We start from the raw sequence: 13,671 nt of genomic DNA on the forward strand, positions 1-13,671 counted from the left end.
GCACTGGCGGAGCGGAGGCTTGGCTTGGCGGAGCGGCTTGAATGGGAGAATCGATGGACTTGTCATCGTGAGACGCAACTGCAGGTCCTGCCGGCTCAGCAGGGGCAGGATTCGGATGGTGATCGTCAGAGGCCGCATCTAGAGGTTCTTCGCGGGCTGTGACTCCATAATCGGCCGCGGCATTTGGAGTCTGCGAGAGAATGTTCGTGTGAGATGACAACCCATCCGAGGTGCAAGCCAGAGCTATCTGTACCAACCTCGGAGGACGTGCTTGCTGCGCTGGGCTTTTTAGTCGGCTTCTTTGGTCTGTCTTTGTTGAAAGAGGTCAGGAACTTGGCAAATCCCTTTTTCTCCTTATCTTTATCCACAGCATGCTCAGCCACGACAGGCTTGGGCAGAGTAGCACCAACAGGGGCCACTGAAGAGGCAGCCGGCTGTGCGGCTGGTTGAGAGGTTGGTTGCGGTGAAGGAGAAGGCAGGGAGACGGAGACTGCCGTTGGAGCCGGAGACAGCTGAGCGGCAGGTGAAGGGCTAACTTCAAGCTGGGAAGCTTTGTCGGGCCCGGCAGAGTCCTGTCCGTGCGTCACATCAGCGGGCTGGACAATGGCGCTGGAAACAGGCTCGGCAGCATCCTGCAGCCGAAAACGAAGCCGAGGATCAAAAAATCAGTCACTACTAGCATGAGGACAGGCCAGTCGACACTCGCTACGATGGAGGTCGAACCCACCTGGATAGGTTCCTGGGATGGATTTCCAGCCGGATCCTGAACTTGTTCTGTTTCATCGGGGAGGATCGCAGGCTGGTCTCGTTCGGTATGTCGTCGGGGAGGAGGGGCAGGGCGAGGACCGACCGCCAGCATGCGGTTAAGATCGGAAAGCAAGCTGGACTTGGGATCGCCCGGTGGCTGCACCTTGGCTGGCTCCACACCGTCTTGAGTTCGAGTTTGCTGAGAGTCAGTTTCGTCGTCGACGGAAGATGTGGCGGCAGCGGCTGGTTTCTGGGGCGACTTGGGCCGCACAGGAACCGACGGAGGTGGCCCGGCAGTTGGCTGTCGCTGAAGAGCAGCAGGCGCAGGAGCCGAGGGCTTCGGCTGTGGGCTGGGAGCTTGCTTTGTCCGGCTTGCTTCGATATGCTCCCGCAACTGGGCCTCGGTGTTACGAACAACGGAGACGAGCGCCTCCTCGGCGACGGTGCTGACTGAGCTGAGCATCGCACCGTACATATCACCCAAGAGCCCAAGAAGGCGGGTTTGGACAAACTCCTGGATGGCGCCCTCGAGCTCAGAACCGAGCTCGTATTTGTTTGTGATGCCCTTGAACTCGTCTCGGCATCTCTGAACGTTCTCTGGGCCGGTACTTTCATTGCTTACGAGCGCAGGATTGAGTTCGTCGAGCAAGACATTGCCAAGCTTCTCGAGCTCACGGGTCAGGGCCGTCTGCGCTCGGGTAGCAAAGTCATGGGAAAGAACAGAGAGGGCCTTGGGAACCTTGTCCTGCAGAACGACATCAGACTGTTCAAGCAGGTCGCTATGAGTTATTTCGAAGGACTTGATAAGGTTGATAGTATTGTGGACTGAGGTGGACAGCTCGTCAATCGACTCCTCGGAAGGGTTCAGGGAGGCATAGTCATCCAAGAGTGAGGGCAGATGCTCCAAGGCAGTCTTAAGCTGAGGCTCTGGCTGAGCTGCAACGCTTCGCGGGGGTGGGGCAGGCGGCATCTGAGTAAGTGTTGATTGCTTGAGTGGGGGGCAAGTCTCTCACCGGCGGTGCTGGATGGGCAAAGGCGGCCTTGAGGGACAGGACAGAGGCCGACGAAACGGCAGGGGAAGGACAGGGTGGCGGCTGCGGGATCGACGCGGGCTTGCGTCAGCCCGGCGGCTCGAACCAAGCAGCCAGCCGAGCGCCACAGAGGCTGTTGGGTGGGCGGCGGCCTTGGCCTCGATCAGGGCAGATGCGGCTCGTTGCGATCGAAGGAAGCGTCAGCCGGCGACACGACAGCGATGGGCAGATCTGACAAGCGGGGCAAGGCCCGGGGAGGCGACGGCGGCAGACAGATCCATGTCGAGAACAGAGATGCCTTCCAGCGGATGAACTTTCTGCACCAGGCGGCATGCTATCTGGGATCTCGCAGACACCAAGCGGACCAGAAGGACGGCGCGATAGCGGCCGGGGTGCCGCTGGCATCATACTACAACCACGCAATGAAGCGCATCTGTCGTAAACTCGTTGTCCGTCTGTAGGTGTTCGGAGGGATGCAGTGCATATGAATGCAGTAGAGAGCTACCTCCTAACCATGTCGATCCACAGCGATCCGAGCGTGAAGCGACAGATCTGCAAGCAGTGCCATGCGCCATTGATTCCGACTTTGACATCCGATATCGAGTTGAAGAGTAAGCATCGGAAAGGATGCAGCTGAGCATTGTCAGCACATTGCCATACCAACAAGGAAGGCATGAGCGAGAAAGCTCGACGATAACATGTGAGGCAATGACACTGGTCCGAATAACTGACACACATTATTCGCTGACGCCCAAAGAGGAGCCACTTCGAATCGTTACGACATGCGGCAGATGCAAAACAACAAAGTCGCTGCCAGCGAAGGGTCGAAATCCAGTCCTTTTTTACGACAAGAGCACGATCGGGCTGGACGATACCGATTGGCCGTCAGCAAAGGATCCGCGTGAGGAAGACAGCCTTGACCCGAACAATACGAGCGCGACTGAAAGAATTGAGGGGCAACAGAAGCCAGATTCCACCCCGAGAGATGTAATTCAGGCAAGAGATGTGGAAGGCGAACCACCCGTTGATCCAACAGACGAAGCGACAGACGAAGCGACAGAGAAATCGACAGACGAAATAAACTCGCAATGATCAGATCGATCAGATCGATCCAGCGAGAGGGGGGGGGCGAGAGGACAGGAGGGGAGCTGGTGCGGCACGAGTATGGCAAAGATGCGGCATGGGCATGAGCATGAGTATGGCCAACGGTGCAAATGCAGAAGCGAGCGAACCACCTTGGAGGTTGTTGGATACCAGCACACCCATGAGACATCATTCTCTGGGATGGAGAGCAGAGAGCGGTGTCGATAACGACCAACGACCAAAGACCAACGACCAACGACCAACGACCAACGACCAACGACCAACGACCAACGACCAACGACCAACGACCAACGACCAACGACCAACGACCAACGACCAACGACCAACCAGCAGTATCCAACAAGAACCGACACACTTGGACTTGCACACATGCGCATGGTTGGCTTACGATGATGCTTATGTATTTACAGGATCAATATCTGCCGCTCCATTCACCGCTTGGAGCATCACCACTCAGCGCAATACACACGTTGCATCTGCTCATCGATCACGTCTCGATGTCTGTGCTCATATGCTCGTGCTGTCTTTGCAGAGGGGGTTTGTCAGCCGCGTCAAGACTATGGTGCTCGTACACTGCCATCAGGTTGATTCCTCGTGGGGACAGGTGTTCATACAACACCAAACCATCATGGCAAGCAACGATCTAGACCAGCATCGTTCGGTGGTATTGCCGATGCCAGCGACAGTGACAGTGCCAGTGCCAGTGCCAGTGACTCGGATGCAATGCCTTGACCAATCCGTCGGGGACGAGCCAGGGAGGGAAGACCAATGCCAGATCGCAGTTCGAGACAAGCAAGCAGTAGCGAGTGTCGTTGAGGCAGAGGAGGATGAAGCCAAAGTGGGAGGGGGGAAACGGTGTATCTGGAGAAGACCGAGGGGGGGGGACAGCGGGGGTGAAGCAAGACATGCGGTAAAAAAAAATCAAGTGAAGCCGGGGGTGAGGCGTGGCAAAGGAAGACAAGGCAAGGCAGGGTGAGGCGAGGCGATACACCAAGCTGCCAGGGAACGAGGGATATGGAGGTAAGGTTCAAGTGACAATGGAGCGGAAGCGAGAAGATGACCACAAATACAAGGAGAGCGGTGCCAAATGGAACCAGGAGGAAAAGAAACAGAGAAAAGTGCCAGACCAAAGTAAAGGCACCAAAACTTTTGACGGCCTTGCAGAAGGATCGACCGACTGCTGTATCAGGCAATATCGCAGCATCCGGAGGGCCTGTTTCGCCAGGATCTGCCGCCACATACACATGGCAAACAGCTTAGCCGCCAAAGCCGTAGAGGGTGCGACCCTGGCGCTTGAGGGCATAGACGACATCGAGCGACGTGACGGTCTTGCGCTTGGCGTGCTCGGTGTAGGTAACAGCGTCGCGGATAACGTTCTCGAGGAAGGACTTGAGGACGCTGCGGGTCTCTTCGTAGATCAGGCCAGAGATACGCTTGACACCGCCTCTGCGAGCCAGGCGGCGAATGGCGGGCTTGGTGATGCCCTGGATGTTGTCGCGAAGGATCTTGCGGTGGCGCTTGGCACCTCCCTTACCAAGACCCTTTCCACCCTTGCCGCGGCCGGTCATGTTTTCGATGGGTTAAAGACGTTCAAGTGGCGTGGAGATTTCTTGTGCAAGCGATCTGCTTCGTTGATCAAGCAGATGGGTCAGCGCTTCGGGTCGAACGGAGTGTACGGTCCTGATCGCTGGGATGCTGGGGTGCTGTGGCGACTTGGGCGGCGGCTGCCGCGAGGTATTTATACTCGGTTCACCGGCCACGCCCGATGATGATAGGCTGGCGCCCCACCAATCATCTGGCGTGGCTTGGCATCCTGGCTCTCCGCGCCAGCAAGGCCCTCTCCCGCGCGGCCGCTGGCGTGCCTGGCCACTCAGCGGCGAAACCGGGCGGCCTCAGCAGAGTCACACAGGTCACACCGCGCGGCAGTATAAATGCCAGGGCCCGCCCGCTTCCTGGCGGGATAAAACCAACCTCGCTGCCCTGTGTCCTTGCCGCCCCAACCAGCCCGAGCTCGACGCCTCCATTATAATTTGCTACCCAACCAGTCAAGTAGCCCAGTCGTAACCATGGCCCGCACCAAGCAAACCGCCCGCAAGTCCACCGGTGGCAAGGCTCCCCGCAAGCAGCTCGCCACCAAGGCCGCCCGCAAGTCCGCCCCTGCCACTGGTGGTGTCAAGAAGCCCCATCGTTACCGCCCCGGCACCGTCGCTCTCCGTGAGATCCGTCGCTACCAGAAGAGCACCGAGCTCCTGATCCGCAAGCTGCCCTTCCAGCGTCTTGTTCGTGAAATCGCCCAGGACTTCAAGACCGATCTCCGCTTCCAGTCGTCCGCCATTGGTGCCCTCCAGGAAGCCTCTGAGGCTTACCTCGTTGGTCTCTTTGAGGACACCAACCTTGCCGCTATCCATGCCAAGCGTGTCACCATCCAGCCCAAGGACATCCAGCTGGCTCGTCGCCTCCGTGGCGAACGCTCTTAAGCGTCAAACATGGCTGCAGGCGGTAGCATGGACACACGCATGTCAGGGATGGCATTGACGGAACAGTACAATAGTACACCACAGCGGACAAACAACCATACGGCGACAGTCCAAAAGCACCATTACAAGGATCGAGAGCAAGCAAGACAGCACAAACACAAACACAAGATAAAGTCTAGCAAAGCAGATCGACGAGATTCCAAGATGATACCAAAATTGCCACACTTTCATTCTTCGACGGCACTGGTCGACCGCCGCGCCAATTATGGCGCTGGAACACGCCCCTGCGCATCCTTTCTATTTCAGTTCGCTCCGTGGTCCTGTCCCGATGTGATCTTGGCCTGACCGGCACTGGATGCTCAACAATTGTTGGAGACTTGAGGGGGGGGGCTCGCTGCCCCAGCAGTTGCCTCCAAGATGGATCGTTTGCCGTTTGCCGTTTGCCGTTTGCCGTTTGCCGTTTGCCGTTTGTTCCTCTCTCGCTTTCCTTGATGCTCCGGCCAGCCGATCTCAGGCATCGTTTTCTTGTACATACCGTGGCGCACACCAGCAATCATCGCATTTGTCTCTAATACACAATCATGTGTCTTTCGACACAGCTGAAGCTGAAGCTGAATGGCCAAATTGTGCTGGTGTGCTGGTGTGCTGGTGATTTGCGGTGCAACGGACTTGGCGCCCGTCGCATCCCAAGTCAGTCGCACCCCCAAGATCGCAGTTTGGGCTGCACAAGTCAAGCAGAGCGCGTGATTAGAGTGCGATATGCATCAGTGCACTCAAGAACCCGCAAAGGGTCTGTATCCCAGTCGGAGAGGGGGACTTGACCAACATGTCCATTGCCCCCCAGGAATCGCTGTCAATCTCAATTGCTCTGCAGTTCGACCATGGCTCTGTGTTTGTGCGATTCGGTTCGTTCCGGCCGTGTGCGGCAGACGGCTCGGCCATCAGGCTGCTGGGCTGTTGAGTTGGGCTGGACTGGACTGGACTGTTGGTCTGGGCTGGACTGGGCTGGACTGTTGAGTTGGGCTATTGAGTTGGACTGTTGAGTTGGGCTGTTGAGCTGCGACAAGCAGTCCGCGCTTTGGTCTGCTCGATCCCAGCATCTGCCCCGATCTGTCTGGATCTGCCCCGATCTGCCTCGATCTGCCTCGATCTGGATCTGTCGGGCCCTCCCCCATTCACTTCCCCCCTCAACTCGCTGCCTTCTTCTGCTCTTGTCTCCACACCGACATTTCCGCATTTGCAATGGCATCCGATCCGGTTCAAGCTTCCCTCCAGAAGTGTCTATCCCTTCTCGCCCAAGAGAGCCGTGATCTAGGATGCTCCGAGATTTCCTACCGAGACTCACCGCCGACACCTTTGGAATTTCTCCGTCTCGTCATGGCCAACAAACCATGTGTCTTTGGCAGTGAGTGCATCACTGCTATATGTTGCAAACACTCTCGGTATTTTGCTGATTTCTCCTCCTTTTGTTCCGATCCTTCCTTCTGGAACTCACACCACACAGATGTTGGCAAGGACTGGCCAGCGCTTCAAAAATGGAGGCGTCGAGAGTATTTCGAAACCACTTTCCAGCAACAAAAGATCACCGTATCTGTGACGCCAAACGGGTATAATACCCCATTCTATGATCCTCATCTGCATCCTCGATCCGACTGGCTCTTGCTCCTGCACCAAACCGGCATCAGCGTCTGACGGTGCCTTCAATCCTTTGCGTCAGCCTGGCTGATTGTGTTATCAACGACAAGTTCTGCCTTCCCTACGAAGAGCAAATGACATTCCCGGAGCTCCTCGATCGCTTCCCAGAAAGCCAAGCTCCAGACTCGGACGAGAACTATGATCACAACGAGCCTGTTCACTACGTCCAATCGCAGAACAACAACTTCTCGACCGAGTTCTCAGTCCTCCTTGATGATGTGCCCAAGGACATTGCATTCGCGTCCGAAGCTCTAGGTTGGTCCGGTGTTTGATCTCGCCTTTCGCTCAAAGATATCCGCACATAGTGGCATCAACTACGCCGTCATCTGATTGTCGTCCTCCGTCGGATCGCATACAGGAAAACAGCCAGATGCCGTCAACTTTTGGCTTGGATCGGATCGCTCGGTGACGTCTCTTCACAAAGACCATTACGAGAATCTGTACATGGTTATCACAGGGAGCAAGACCTTCACTTTGTATGCATTTTGAGCAGCATTCGTGGGTCCTTGAGCCGCATGTGTGGGTCCTTGAGCCTGCTGGCAGTTTGGATATGACCCGCTTATCCTTTTGACACTCACATTGTCGACAGAATTCCACCAACGGAGGGATTTTGCTTGCCGGGTTCGTCCATCTTCCTGCCATTGTCCTTGGACCCTGCGGGCCTCGTTGGCAGGCCACTTGCAAAGCGCCTGTCTACATCATCGGCCTGTCCCCACTGAGGCCTGCGAGCAGAAGAACACCACGGCTCCATAGCATTGCGTTTTGACCCTGTCGATATATTCTTGTCTCCACAGAGAAGCGATATACCACTGCCAGCTACCATCCTTCAGACGATTCGCCCACCCGAACAACAAAATGGGCGATTGTTCCCACCGAGCCTCCTTCAACAACTCCGTGGATCGCCCTTGATCCTCTCCACCCCGATCCCGCCGTTCACGGCGACTACATCAAGCACTCTCAGCCTATCCAAGTGACGCTTCTCCCTGGACAAATGCTGTATCTTCCTTCGCTGTGGTACCACCATGTGCAGCAGGGGCTCGAGCGACTTGACGGCTTTGCGGCGACCATAGCTGTGAATTGGTGGTATGATATGGACTTTGGTCGGCCGTACGTTTATTACGGATTCTCAAAGCAGATCGGCCTGATTGCACGTGGAGATCTGACTGAGCTCCAGGAACAACTGGCAGAGACCGAGCCAGAGGAAGACCCTATCGACTGAGTGCTCCAGGACAGCTTCTCAAATACTCCCTGAATCTTCATAGAGCCAATACAAAGACAGAAATGTGTGGTCCCCCACTAGTGGGATCACGGCTTGGGGATATCACCGTTATCGGGCACAGATTCATGGCCCATTCTCGCTGTGTTTCTGCGCACCACTTGAGTCTCGATATCACCGATTCCATGGCTGCGAAGTGGCATGCATCGAGTGGATGAACCACACTCACCCATCGAGTGGATGAATCACACTCCCACATCGACACATCAATACCAGTCGATTGTCGCCACAGGAGACCGACCGGGTGTAAGGACGGGAACAATCACATGGCTTGCTCACTGGAGCCTACGGATCAACGGACTTGTGTCGCTGATGCCAGGGAGTGACTGTCCCGTTTCTTTCTGGATTGACTGTAGTAGCAAGGTTGGGAAACGAGCCAGGCTGTGTCATTTGATCTTTCAACGTTGACAGCCAGCAACATAGACCTGGAGAGCATTCGCAGTAGTCATGTCTGGCCAGCGCTCATTCCGAGATTCATTCCAATATATTGGAAGGCGATTCACACTTATTATGGTAAGTATCGAGAGATTCCATAGGTGGCAGTTCAAACATAGAAGGTAACATGCCAAAGTGGGGAATGAGGTAGAGCATGCTGTGGATGGCTTGTCCTTCTGCAGCCAGTTCAAGCTGAATGCAATCGCAGCAATGTGGAGTAGATACAATGAGGCACTGGCCATACGATAAGGCCGGCAGACAACAAATCAGGCTGAGAATCGGGGATGATGGGCATGTCAAGTGGCCTACAGTTTGCAAACTCTGGGCCGATCTTAAAAGCCCCGGAACAGATCTCGGCGATCGACAAAGCGTTTTGTCGAAGGGTATACGAGGACGGTCGAGAAGCAAAGCCCGATCGTCAACCACACAGAAACCAGGAACATGTTGAGGACAGCAGAGGCGCTGCCAATGTCGGTCGCCAGCATAATTTGGAGGGACCCACGGACGCCGACCGAGCCCGGCACGAGAATGAGGATTGCTGTAATGATCGGGACAGTGGCCAGACCACCGCCGAATCGACTGTAGAGATTGCCGAGGACCCCGATGACAAACGCAGCGATGGCGGTGGAAGGTGCATTCTGCAGCTGACCAAGCGTGGTGCAGAGCAGGTAGGTACCCATGCCGCACGACGAAATGGCAAACATCACTGGCCAGTCGCGCATGGCGGCCTTGAAGGTGACATTGATTGAGAGTATTCCGATCGGGAGCATCAGCAGCACCCACCACAGACTCGTGGGAGTGGTGGGCATGACACAGCTTTGGTGGGCATTGTTGGTGTGCCCCGTGGTGTCGAAAAAGTCGGCCAGGCCAGGAATAGCCGATCCCATGACGACACCGGCGGCCATCAGCAAGGCCGTGAGCAGCGAATAGACGAGCCGCACGGTTCCGGAGACCAGACTCTGAGATGCAAGTTCCAGGACACCAATGGTGAATGGAAGCCCTGGGAGCTGCACGATCATCGATGACAGGAATATCGGCACGAAATTGAAGCATACGTTGGGAATGAGGGTCTGCACCACGCGGATGAGTAAAGTGACCAGACAAGCGGCCACAAGGTCGCTCAGGTAGGTGTAGTTCGGAAACAGTCTGGGGCCGTAGACGCAGATGCATCCCACGACCCAGCCAAAGAAGAAGCTGACCATCGAGTCGATCCAAGTACCCTTGAAGGCCAGTACGACGACAGCTCCGCCGGCAAGGGCGAATGTGAACGCTTGGATCCAGTCACGATCCCACATCCCACGAGAGGACATGATGTGGTCGAGCTCCTGGATGGTTTCGACAAGGATGGGCTTGACTGACGACGGCTCAGGGCCAGCATAGCACTCCTGGATCTTGGTGCACATGGATTCGCTGAGTCGGGTGACCGCGGAAAGCTTGCCCATGTCGTATCCTTGGGGCGCAAAGTTCAGAAAAGTCTCTGTGGACAGCGTTGTGACGTGGGGCAGGCCGAACGAAACCATGATAAGACTCGGCAATGCCGCGTAGTCGGCGGGGAGGTGAAGAAGCCTGGATATATAGCGGAGATGGAGTTCGGTTCGGAAGCTGGTTGCGCCGTATCGATAGAGGGCCTTGCCTATATATGCGGGTGCAGTGGGGCATTAGAGTCGACTGTTATGTGCGGTGAACGGACCTTGCCAAACATTGATAGCCACGGCGTTGATGAAGCAGGTATATAGAGCTCTGCCAACCAAGCTGTCGCCGCAATCTCACACCATGACCAAAGGCCGGGGGAGGACGGTGGACACGGGATCTTACCGAGACGGACAACAAGGTCTTGCTTTTCAAACCGGTCGGGATCATCCACGATTCCGATTGCGGTGCTGCTGACGTTGGGCGTCTGAAAGATGTACGGGCGATCCGAAAGAGTAGCCGGGGCATCTATGCAGCATCATACGAGGATTCAGTCGATACAGACGTCGAACAACGAGTGTTTGATGACGCATAATGTGAGCGAAGTGCCAACAAAGAGATGCATCAAACAACACACCTTGCAGGGTGGGGTTCCGGCTGAACGATGTGGCCCGACTGAACGATGTGGCCCGACTGTCCGAGATTGTCTTGGTGGACGCAAGGCGGCTCTGGCGTTTAGATGCACTCGGAAAGGACTGGAGGTGCTCATCGACACTCTTAGATTTGGGCTTGCGGCGGACCGACGCATACCATCGACTCCGACAGATGTAGCGATTGAAGATGACATAGCGATTAACATAGCGATTCACGGTGTGATGGTGGTGAACCTGCTGGACGATGGTCCCATCAGCCTGGACGGTTTCGATGATATCTTGAGATGAATCGATGAGGTTCCCTGTCTGAGACGGATGTGCTGCTGCCTGCTCGGCAGCGTCTTCCGGGTGACTGTCCATTTCGGAGGTGAGAGGGGGGAGGCTGTCGAAGCGCGGAGGATGGTCGACATCGCGGCCATATATTTGGGGGAGGCCCACCAGCCAACATGCAAACAAGAGCAGTGGCAGGGGCGTGCGGCCGCTGAGTCATTGGAGCAAGAAAAAAAAAATAGGAGGGATCCACGCGCACACAAGGACAGGAAGCCTGAACCCCGGGAAAACAGGCACGGGACAGCAGGAACTCCCCGGCACGGCATCCGCGCGCCTTGTCGGATTGCGCAACGACGAGGGTTGATGCAGATGGTGTCAGAGCATGGAAGGCACATGAGGCGAGATTGGCGAAGACTCGCTCGAGCGGCGGGGAAAGGACGCGGTGGGACGAATGTGGATGGGTGACTGCAGCGCGGGTTGGCTGCCGAGAAAGCACGCATCGGCGGATGGGCGGGGGAAACTGGTGGTGGAAGGGAGACAAGAGCAGAAGAAGGCAGCGAGTTGAGGGGGGAAGTGAATGGGGGAGGGCCCGACAGATCCAGATCGAGGCAGATCGAGGCAGATCGGGGCAGATCCAGACAGATCGGGGCAGATGCTGGGATCGAGCAGACCAAAGCGCGGACTGCTTGTCGCAGCTCAACAGCCCAACTCAACAGTCCAACTCAATAGCCCAACTCAACAGTCCAGCCCAGTCCAGCCCAGACCAACAGTCCAGTCCAGTCCAGCCCAACTCAACAGCCCAGCAGCCTGATGGCCGAGCCGTCTGCCGCACACGGCCGGAACGAACCGAATCGCACAAACACAGAGCCATGGTCGAACTGCAGAGCAATTGAGATTGACAGCGATTCCTGGGGGGCAATGGACATGTTGGTCAAGTCCCCCTCTCCGACTGGGATACAGACCCTTTGCGGGTTCTTGAGTGCACTGATGCATATCGCACTCTAATCACGCGCTCTGCTTGACTTGTGCAGCCCAAACTGCGATCTTGGGGGTGCGACTGACTTGGGATGCGACGGGCGCCAAGTCCGTTGCACCGCAAATCACCAGCACACCAGCACACCAGCACAATTTGGCCATTCAGCTTCAGCTTCAGCTGTGTCGAAAGACACATGATTGTGTATTAGAGACAAATGCGATGATTGCTGGTGTGCGCCACGGTATGTACAAGAAAACGATGCCTGAGATCGGCTGGCCGGAGCATCAAGGAAAGCGAGAGAGGAACAAACGGCAAACGGCAAACGGCAAACGGCAAACGGCAAACGGCAAACGATCCATCTTGGAGGCAACTGCTGGGGCAGCGAGCCCCCCCCCTCAAGTCTCCAACAATTGTTGAGCATCCAGTGCCGGTCAGGCCAAGATCACATCGGGACAGGACCACGGAGCGAACTGAAATAGAAAGGATGCGCAGGGGCGTGTTCCAGCGCCATAATTGGCGCGGCGGTCGACCAGTGCCGTCGAAGAATGAAAGTGTGGCAATTTTGGTATCATCTTGGAATCTCGTCGATCTGCTTTGCTAGACTTTATCTTGTGTTTGTGTTTGTGCTGTCTTGCTTGCTCTCGATCCTTGTAATGGTGCTTTTGGACTGTCGCCGTATGGTTGTTTGTCCGCTGTGGTGTACTATTGTACTGTTCCGTCAATGCCATCCCTGACATGCGTGTGTCCATGCTACCGCCTGCAGCCATGTTTGACGCTTAAGAGCGTTCGCCACGGAGGCGACGAGCCAGCTGGATGTCCTTGGGCTGGATGGTGACACGCTTGGCATGGATAGCGGCAAGGTTGGTGTCCTCAAAGAGACCAACGAGGTAAGCCTCAGAGGCTTCCTGGAGGGCACCAATGGCGGACGACTGGAAGCGGAGATCGGTCTTGAAGTCCTGGGCGATTTCACGAACAAGACGCTGGAAGGGCAGCTTGCGGATCAGGAGCTCGGTGCTCTTCTGGTAGCGACGGATCTCACGGAGAGCGACGGTGCCGGGGCGGTAACGATGGGGCTTCTTGACACCACCAGTGGCAGGGGCGGACTTGCGGGCGGCCTTGGTGGCGAGCTGCTTGCGGGGAGCCTTGCCACCGGTGGACTTGCGGGCGGTTTGCTTGGTGCGGGCCATGGTTACGACTGGGCTACTTGACTGGTTGGGTAGCAAATTATAATGGAGGCGTCGAGCTCGGGCTGGTTGGGGCGGCAAGGACACAGGGCAGCGAGGTTGGTTTTATCCCGCCAGGAAGCGGGCGGGCCCTGGCATTTATACTGCCGCGCGGTGTGACCTGTGTGACTCTGCTGAGGCCGCCCGGTTTCGCCGCTGAGTGGCCAGGCACGCCAGCGGCCGCGCGGGAGAGGGCCTTGCTGGCGCGGAGAGCCAGGATGCCAAGCCACGCCAGATGATTGGTGGGGCGCCAGCCTATCATCATCGGGCGTGGCCGGTGAACCGAGTATAAATACCTCGCGGCAGCCGCCGCCCAAGTCGCCACAGCACCCCAGCATCCCAGCGATCAGGACCGTACACTCCGTTCGACCCGA

At 56.5% G+C, this 13,671-nt stretch overlaps 2 protein-coding genes across 2 annotated transcripts; one reads left to right on the forward strand and one right to left on the reverse strand.

The window, feature by feature from the left end:
* Window positions 1-6,422: 6,422 nt before the first annotated feature.
* Window positions 6,423-8,411, forward strand: BJ171DRAFT_540302 (jmjC domain-containing protein 7). The gene is made up of 6 exons (XM_053112933.1): window positions 6,423-6,764; window positions 6,864-6,966; window positions 7,077-7,309; window positions 7,413-7,530; window positions 7,644-7,675; window positions 7,849-8,411. The coding sequence occupies exons 1-6, from the start codon at window positions 6,602-6,604 to the stop codon at window positions 8,271-8,273; spliced, it is 1,074 nt and encodes a 357-aa protein (XP_052961763.1). The 5' UTR covers window positions 6,423-6,601; the 3' UTR covers window positions 8,274-8,411.
* A 503-nt stretch (window positions 8,412-8,914) lies between these two features.
* BJ171DRAFT_613622 (uncharacterized protein) lies at window positions 8,915-11,188 on the reverse strand (the record flags this gene model as incomplete). Its single annotated transcript, XM_053115300.1, has 3 exons — window positions 8,915-10,398; window positions 10,581-10,703; window positions 10,813-11,188. 3 exons carry the CDS (start codon window positions 11,186-11,188, stop codon window positions 9,098-9,100), a joined length of 1,800 nt encoding a protein of 599 aa, XP_052961764.1. The 3' UTR covers window positions 8,915-9,097.
* Window positions 11,189-13,671: the final 2,483 nt, after the last annotated feature.

The sequence above is a fragment of the Polychytrium aggregatum genome, assembly GCF_025602895.1.
Source record: "Polychytrium aggregatum strain JEL109 chromosome Unknown BJ171scaffold_129, whole genome shotgun sequence".
Taxonomy (NCBI): Eukaryota; Fungi; Chytridiomycota; class Chytridiomycetes; order Polychytriales; genus Polychytrium; species Polychytrium aggregatum.